The sequence below is a fragment of the Argopecten irradians genome, unplaced genomic scaffold (genome assembly GCF_041381155.1).
Source record: "Argopecten irradians isolate NY unplaced genomic scaffold, Ai_NY scaffold_0196, whole genome shotgun sequence".
NCBI lineage: Eukaryota > Metazoa > Mollusca > Bivalvia > Pectinida > Pectinidae > Argopecten > Argopecten irradians.
Window position 1 is genome coordinate 33269 of NW_027187663.1, and position 9232 is coordinate 42500.

The 9232-nt window shown below is 32.6% G+C and overlaps 1 protein-coding gene across 4 annotated transcripts in view; it reads left to right on the forward strand.

Moving 5' to 3' along the window:
- Positions 1–908: 908 nt before the first annotated feature.
- Positions 909–9232, forward strand: part of LOC138312065 (myosin heavy chain, striated muscle-like) — a 16011-nt gene continuing 7687 nt past the window's right edge. The window contains exons 1-10 of one of the 4 annotated variants that reach the window (XM_069253134.1): positions 909–937; positions 2278–2298; positions 2611–2631; positions 4231–4251; positions 4717–4737; positions 5090–5122; positions 5664–5684; positions 5998–6018; positions 7961–7981; positions 8336–8368. In XM_069253134.1, the coding sequence (XP_069109235.1) occupies positions 932–937; positions 2278–2298; positions 2611–2631; positions 4231–4251; positions 4717–4737; positions 5090–5122; positions 5664–5684; positions 5998–6018; positions 7961–7981; positions 8336–8368 (219 nt within the window). In that variant the 5' untranslated portion in view covers positions 909–931. The remainder of the gene's footprint in view (positions 938–2277; positions 2299–2610; positions 2632–4230; positions 4252–4716; positions 4738–5089; positions 5123–5663; positions 5685–5997; positions 6019–7960; positions 7982–8335; positions 8369–9232) is intronic. The other 3 variants (XM_069253135.1, XM_069253136.1, XM_069253137.1) reach the window with 3 other exon arrangements.

Genomic DNA, 9232 nt, shown 5'->3' on the forward strand with positions numbered 1-9232 from the left:
CGTACATTTCAAGGTATTGTTTCAAACGTGTTTACATTTTTTTTCACTCTAAATGCACTTCAAAATGTTTAAATATGCAATTAGTTTGATAAACAAACTACATGATTCGGTTTATTTTTTCGATCGATTACTAAAAAACAGTCAATTTTTTTAAGCGTTTTGTTTACAAGTTTTCAAAACTAGCCTCCGTCAAATTGCATTACGTATACCTTCGGAAATCCTTAGTATGATTTTGCATTATTGCAGGTAATTCCTATGTTGCCCACTAAATGTTTATTGTGTTAAATATATGGAAAATACACCACCTTTAATGTTTAAAAGCCATTTAGCTTTTAATATTTTTGTGTTCGATGATAACACACATAATTTTTGAAAAAGCAGGGACTGTAAAGGTAAAAAGATCGTATTTTCTTTTGTAATATTTAACCATTTCGTTTTTATTACAGAAAGAGAATTGACGTTTAAGGTAAGCATAATTAGATTTAGTTGAAATAAATGTTTAGGTTTTTAATATATCGTTAGGTTCTTAATTATTATCAAAACACCCATTTTTTGTAAGAAGTTCAAAATTGTTTGTTTCAAATAATTAGATGTTAATTATGAAAATAAAGGTGAATAATAAAATAGCTTATTTTAAGTTTCCAAAAGTTATATAGATTCAAGATCTATTTATTCGTCACTTGTTTAATAAACAAAGGTTATTTTTTAAAGGACATAATTAACCCAATTTAGAATCCGTAGAGAATGGCAAAAGTAATTAGCATTGCCGCTGTATTCATCGGTGTGTTTAATTTTAATATTGAAAGCTATAATACCCCCTTTGCTGCTCCGTATCAATTAAATACACTTTTGATGTATCAAATGCAATGAAAATATGATAAAATCCCTATTGTTTACTTTTCAGGAGGAACATAAGAAGGATACAAAAGAGATGAAGGTAAATATGCCAATAGCTTTATTGAAGGTTCTAAAGTTTATGATTCATGAATAATTTCCTTGCAGCAAGTTCCAAAGGTAATGATGATAATACTAGTTTTAAAAACAATTATGATATATTTAGTTATCGGGCTCGTGTTGTACTGTTTACATATGCACGTTCATAGTTTGCTTAACCCGCCTATATTATTCTGGGTTTTTTTCATATTAGGCAAAAAAGTCAATTATGTTATAGACAGGTTTAGGAGACTAGCACGTTCAGTGTTGAAGCGAAATCCGGTTTTGGCAAAATCATATTCTGACTTATGTATAATTGCGTGTAAAAAAAACCTTCGGAAACCTTGGTTTATATATTTACTTGCATAAATTTATGTTATGATTGCAATTGATCCTCATCAAAACGTATTTGTTCAGTTAAGGTTTGCAACCGATTTCACTATTACACTCTTGACAACAAGTATAGAAACTAGACATTCTGCCCTTGCTGGACACCTTCATCAACTCAATTTCATAGATGTGTTTGTTTTGGGCAATTATTTTATAACAGACAGAGAGAAGACCTATGTTTTTGTTTCAGATAGCACCTAACATAAGGCTAAATTGACGTCAATAAACTTAACTTTAGTGATCTCACCAATTGTGTACTGTTTCGGGGCCACGGTCGCCGAGTGGTCTCGACATATGACCACAAGCCCTCCACTTCTAGGTCGCGAGTTCGAATCCCAAGTGTAGCATTTACCAGGTACTAACCGCTGTCGGGGTTTTTTCTCCGAGTACTCCGGCTTTCCTCCATCAACAAACCTGCCACGTCCTCACATGATCCTGACTGTTAATAGGACGTCAACTAACTAAAACCGTATACTGTTTCAGTTTACTGACAACACATATTGTGTGATACTCTTGAAAATGGCTAGATATTGCAGGGCCTATTCTATACTTATATCATATAACCTCATGCTATATTAATAAAGTCCCATGTCACGTGGTATAAATGAATGAATGTCATTCTCATTCATAGATCATATCCAAAGGTATGTCATAATTACAGATATTAATGTAACATGCCGTTGGGAAATGCATTCTTAAGTTAAACGGTAATTATTCCTTTGCAAATTTACATACACTAACTATCCAAGGTAAAAAGATGAAATTCAAATGTGTATGGCATTATGAATATAATATAGTTTAGGTTTCCTTTACTGCATGTCTACATATTTCAAAATAAAGAAGGTAAAAAGTATAAGTGTGAAATACCTTTGCGATTATATAAAAATAATAGTGTGCATCTATCGATCTATTTATGGCAATGATTCTGAAGCATACCTTTTTCCTTTTTTGCAGGGACAGTTGTCCAGGATGGAGGTACGTTATTGTTCAAAATATTGTTTGAGACAAAAAAACTAACATAAATAAGTAGAATTCATATCGCGAATGATGTGGCTAGGGTAAGTTAGTGAATAAGAAAAATAGCTTATTTCAAGTTTCCAAAAGTTATAGATTCAGGATTTATTTTTTCGTCACTTGTTTAATAAACAAAGGTTATATTTTTTATATATAAAGGACAGAATTTAAACAATGAAAAATCCTTTAAAGAATGGCAAAATGCACTATTGATATATTATGTTCGAATGCAATGCAAATATGATAAAATCCCTATTGTTTTCTTTTCGTCAGATGCAGAATGAGACTTTGCAGGTAAATAATTCAATTAATTTAATTGAAGGTTTTAAAATTAATTATTCAGGATGTATTTCCTTGAAGCAAGTTCCAAAGGTAATGGTAAACATACAAGTTTTTTTATAAGAAAAACACCAAAAATTATGATGTAGTTAGTTATCGGGCTCACGTTGTACTGTTTACATATGCACGTTAATAATTTGCTTCACCTGCCTATATCATTCAGTTGTTTTCTTCATATTAGGCAAAAAAAACCTAATATTATAGGCAGGTTTCCCAGACTAGCACGTTCAGTGTTGAAATGAAATCCGGTTTTGGCAAACTGCCCTATTTTTATATATACATATACATATATATATGTATCAACAACAGCACATTGTCGCATTTCAAACGGAATGATCAGCAAAATTTCAGCTGGTACCTTGTGCTGACAAACGTTAATTTACACTTTGGAATCATGGGCATTCATACAGCCATCCATACCCGTCTGAATCATTTTAAAAGATAGAAAATGTGGAAACCTCCTTCTAGAAAATATTATGATGCAGGAATCGACTGCAATAATTTTATGCTGGTTTTTCGTTTGAAATACGAACTGAACATAAGTTTCTGGTATTGCCATAAAAACCACCAGGCCTTTCATGGAAACAACTACTGGAAAATAGTTTTATAACAAGTTATCTCAAATTAAGGAAATATCCCAAAACATACCGCTTACACTCGGTTGTTGAGCTAAATTAAATTTAGCTGGCCGCTAAGATTTGCATATTATTGATACAGTAGTTCTTGGATCTCATAAGAAGTAAAGTAAAGTAAAGCAATAATTTGTATGAATCATAAATAAGGAGGTAAATCACACACATATATTTAACGTCCAGATTTATGCATATGATTTTATTTTTTGTTACAATTGTATACTGTTTCGGGGTCACGATGGCCGAGTGGTTTCAATGTCCCGACATATGACCACAAGCCCTCCACCTCCACGATTCGAATCCCAAGTGTAGCATTTACCAGGTACTAACCGCTGTCGGGGTTTTTTCTCCGAGTGCTCCGGCTTTCCTCCACCAACAAAAATGGCTCATACATACATGATCCTGGCTGTTGATAGGACTTTATAAACTAATTAAACCCGTATACTGTTTCAGTTTACTGACAACACATATTGTGTGATACCCGTGGTAATGGCTAGATATTGCAGGGCCTATTCTATACTTATAATCATATAACCTAATGGTATATAAATAAAGTCCCATGACACGTGGTATAAATGAATTAATGTCATTCTCATTCATCGATCATATCCAAAGGTTTATCATCATTACAGAAATTAATGTAACATACCGTTGGGGAAAGCATTTCTAAAATTAAACGGTATTTATTCTACTGCAAATGTACATACACAAAACTATCCAAGGTTAAAAGATTAAATCCGAATGTGTATGGCATTATGATTATAGTATAGTTTAGGTTTCCTTTTACTGCATGTCTACATATCTCAAATTAAAGAAGCTAAAAAGTATTAGTGTGAAATACCTTTGCGATTATATGAAAATAAGTGTGTGCATTTATTGATGGCAATGATTCTGAAGCATACCTTTTTTTTCTTTTTTGCAGGGACAGTTGTCCAGGATGGAGGTACGTTATTGTTCAAAATATTGTTTGAGACAAAAATACTAACATAAATTTGGTGACCCATATCAATTAAATACGCTGTATCATGACTACAAGGGAAATAACTCGCAAAGGAATATTTGTCTTTTTCATGTATTGCATGCACTTCGAGCTTATGTTGCATGTGATTTAGGTTATTCAACTAATTGTTATTGGGTTTTTTTACATATAGGCGATGCTTAAGGAAGAAGGCTAAATTAACGTCGATAAACTTAACTTTATTATTCTCACCAATTGTGTACTGTTTCGGGGGCATTCAAGTCACGTACATGACTACAAGGGAAATAACTCGCACTGGATAATTCAGTTAACCTGGTTATCTTGGATCAAAATTAATCTCAATGTTTAAATTTCATGTACATCGAGCTAATGTTGCATGTGATTAAGGTGATTCAACTAATTGTTGTTTTGGTTTTTTTTTCCATATAGGCGATGCGTAAGAAAGACAAGGTAAGTTACAAATAATCTTTGAATGCCACAATTTAGATGTGAATATGAAAATAAAGGATGAATAATAAAATAGTTTTTTTAAGTTTTTCAAAGTCATAGATTCAAGATCTATTTATTCGTCACTTGTTTAATAAACAAAGGTAATTTTTAAAGGATATAATTTTACCAAATTTGAATCCGTAGAGAATGGCAAAAGTAATTAGCATTGCCGCTGTATTCATCGGAGTGTTAAATTTTAATATTGAAAGCTATAATACCCCCTTTGGTGCCCCGTATCAATTAAATACACTTTTGATGTATTATGTTCGAATGCAATGAAAATATTATATAATCCCTATTGTTTTCTTTTCAGAAGGACCATAAGAAGGAGATAGCAGATTTGAAGGTAAATATATGTCAGTCTCAAAAAGCAAACCTGCCACGTCCTCACATGATCCTGAATGTTAATAGGACGTTTAAACTAACTAAAACCTTATACTGTTTCAGTTTACGGACAACACATATTGTGCGATACCCTTTAAAATGGCTAGATATTGCAGGGCCTATTCTATATTTATTTTCATATTACCCAATGCTATATTAATAAAGTCCCATGTCACGTGGTATATAAATGAATAATATTATTCTCATTCATCGATCATATCCAAAGGTATGTCATAATAACAGATATTAATGTAACATGCCGTTGGGAAAAGCATTCTTAAGGTAAACGGTATGTATTCTATCGCATAAATCCAAATGTGTATAATATTATGAATATAGTATAGTTTAGGTTTTCTTTACTGCATGTCTACATATTTCAAAATAAAGAAGCTAAAAATGTAGTAGTTTAAAATGCCTTTGCTACTACGTGAAAATAATAATGTGCATTTATCGAACTATTTATTGCAATGATCCTGAAGCATACCTTTTTTTCTTTTTTGCAGGGACAGTTGTCCAGGATGGAGGTACGTTATTGTTCAAAATATTGTTTGAGACAAAAAAAACTAGCATAAATAAGTAGAATTCATATCGCGCATGATGTGGCTAGGGTAAGTTAGTGAATAAGAAAAATAGCTTATTTCAAGTTTCCAAAAGTTATAGATTCAGGATTTATTTTTTCGTCACTTGTTTAATAAACAAAGGTTATATTTTTTATATATAAAGGACAGAATTTAAACAATGAAAAATCCTTTAGAGAATGGCAAAATGCACTATTGATATATTATGTTCGAATGCAATGAAAATATGATATAAACCCTATTGTTTTCTTTTCATCAGATGCAGAATAAGACTTTGCAGGTAAATAATTATATTAATTTAATTGAAGGTTCTAAAGTTAATGATTCAGGATGTATTTCCTTGAAGCAAGTTCCGAAGATAATGGTAAACATACAAGTTTTTTTATAAGAAACACCAAAAATTATGATGTAGTTAGTTATCGGGCTCACGTTGTACTGTTTACATATGCACGTTAATAATTTGCTTCACCTGCCTATATCATTCAGTTGTTTTCTTCATATTAGGCAAAAAAAACCTAATATTATAGGCAGGTTTCCCAGACTAGCACGTTCAGTGTTGAAATGAAATCCGGTTTTGGCAAACTGCCCTATTTATATACATATGTATATGTATCAACAACAGCACATTGTCGCATTTCAAACGGAATAATCAGCAAAATTTCAGTGGCTGATTTGTACCTTGTGCTGACAAACGTTAATTTACACTTTGGAATCATGGGCATTCATACAGCCATCCATACCCGTCTGAATCATTTTAAAAGATAGAAAATGTGGAAACCTCCTTCTAGAAAATATTATGAGATGCAGGAATCGACTGCAATAATTTTATGCTGGTTTTTTCGTTTGAAATACGAACTGAACTTAAGTTTCTGGTATTGCCATAAAAACCACCAGGCCTTTCATGGAAACAACTACTGGAAAATGGTTTTATAACAAGTTATTTCAAATAAGTAAATATCCCAAAACATACCGCTTACACTCGGTTGTTGAGCTAAATTAAACTTACCTGGCCGCTAAGATTTGCATATAATTATTTAGTTATTAATTGATACAGTAGTTCTTGGATCTCATAAGAAGTAACGTAAAGCAAAGCAATCATTTGTATTTATCATGAATAAGGAGGTAAATCACACACATATATTTAACGTCCAGATTTATGCATATGATTTTATTTTTTGTTACAATTGTATACTGTTTCGGGGTCACGATGGCCGAGTGGTTTCAATGTCCCGACATATGACCACAAGCCCTCCACCTCCACGAGTTCGAATCCCAAGTGTAGCATTTACCAGGTACTGACCGCTCTCGGTGTTTTTCTCCGAGTACTCCGGCTTTCCTCTACCAGCAAACCTGCCACGTCCTTACATGATCCTGGCTGTTGATAGGACGTTAACTAACTAAAACCGTATACTGTTTCAGTTTACTGACAACACATATTGTGGGATACCCTTAAAAATGGCTAGATATTGCAGGACCTATTCTATACTTGTTTTCATATTACCTGATGCTATATTAATAAAGTCCCATGGCACGTGGTATAAATGAATGAATGTCATTCTCATTCATCGATCATATCCAAAGGTTTATCATAATTACAGAAATTAATGTAACATACCGTTGGGAAAAGCATTCTTAAGTTAAACGGTATTTATTCTACTGCAAATGTACATACACAAACTATCCAAGGTAAAAAGATTAAATCCAAATGTGTATGGCATTATGATTATAGTATAGTTTAGGTTTCCTTTACTGCATGTCTACATATTTCAAAATAAAGAAGCTAAAAAGCAGTAGTTCGAAATACTTTTGGTATTACCTGAAAATAATAATGTGCATTTAGGGACAGTTGTCCAGGATGGAGATACGTAATTGTTCAAAATATTGTGTGAGACAAAAATACTAACATAAATTAGTAGAATTTATATCACGAATGATGTGGTTAGTAGGGATAATTAAATAGTGACCCCAGAAGATATTAAACGTGGTCGTGCGGAGTAAACGAATCCTATTCATCAATCACACTTTCTATTGATCAATCTGCATTCAAGTCACGTACATGACTACAAGAGAAATAACTCGCATAGGATAATTCAGTTAAATGTAACCTGGTTATCTTAGATCAAAGTTAATCTCAATATTTAAATTTAGTACTTCGAGCTAATGCTAAATGTGATTAAGGTGATTTAACTAATTGTTGTTTTTGGGGCTTTTTTTACATATAGCGGATGCTTATGGAAGAAAAGGTAAGTTTCAAATAATCTTTGAATGCCACAATTTAGATGTGAGTTATGAAAATAAAGGTGAATAATAAAATAGCTTATTTTAAGTTTCCAAAAGTCATAGTTTTCAAGATCTATTTATTCGTCAATTGTTTAATAAACAAAGGTAATTTTTAAAAAACATAATTTAACCAATTTAGAATCCGTAGAGAATGGCAAAAGTAATTAGCATTACCGCTGTATTCATCGGTGTGTTAAATTTTAATATTGAAAGCTATAATACCTCCTTTCGTGCCCCGTAGCAATTAAATACACTTTTGATGTATTATGTTCGAATGCAATGAAAATATGATAAAATCCCTATTGTTTTCTTTTCAGGAGGACCATAAGAAGGATATAGCAGATTTGAAGGTAAATATGTCAATAGCTTAATTGAAGGTTCTAAAGTTTATGATTCAGGATTTATTTCCTTAAAATAATTCCAAAGGTAATGATGATAATACTAATTAAAAAAAAATATGATATAGTTAGTTATCGGGCTCGTGTTGTACTGTTTACATATGTCTTTTCATATTAGGCAAAAAAGTCAATTATGTTATAGACAGGTTTAGGAGACTAGCCCGTTCAGTGTGTTGAAGTGAAATCCGGTTTTGGCAAAATCATATTCTGACTTATGTATAATTGCGTGTAAAAAAAGACCTTCGGAAAACCTTGGTTTGTATATTTACTTGTAAAAAATTTATGTTATGATTGCAATTTGATCCTCATCAAAACGTATTTGTTCAGTTAAGGTTTGCAACCGATTTCACTATAACACTCTTGACACCAAGTATAGAAACTAGACATTCTGCCTTTGCTGGACACCTTCATCAACTCAATTTCAAGATGTGTTTGTTTTGGGCAAATCTTTTTTATAACAGACAGAGAGAAGACCTATGTTTTTGTTTTAGTTAGTGCCTAACATAAGGCTAAAATGACGTCGATAAACATAACTGTATTGTTCTCACCAATTGTGTACTGTTTCGTGGCCACGGTGGCCGAGTGGTTTAGAGGTCTCGACATATGACCACAAGCCCTTCACCTCTAGGTCGCGGGTTGGAATCCCAAGTATAGCATTTGTCAGGTACTGACCGCTCTCGGTGTTTTTTCTCCGAGTACTCCGGCTTTCCTCCACCAGCAAACCTGTCACGTCCTTACATGATCCTGACTGTTAAGAGGACGTTAACTAACTAAAACCGTACACTGTTTCAGTTTACTGACAACACATATTGTGTG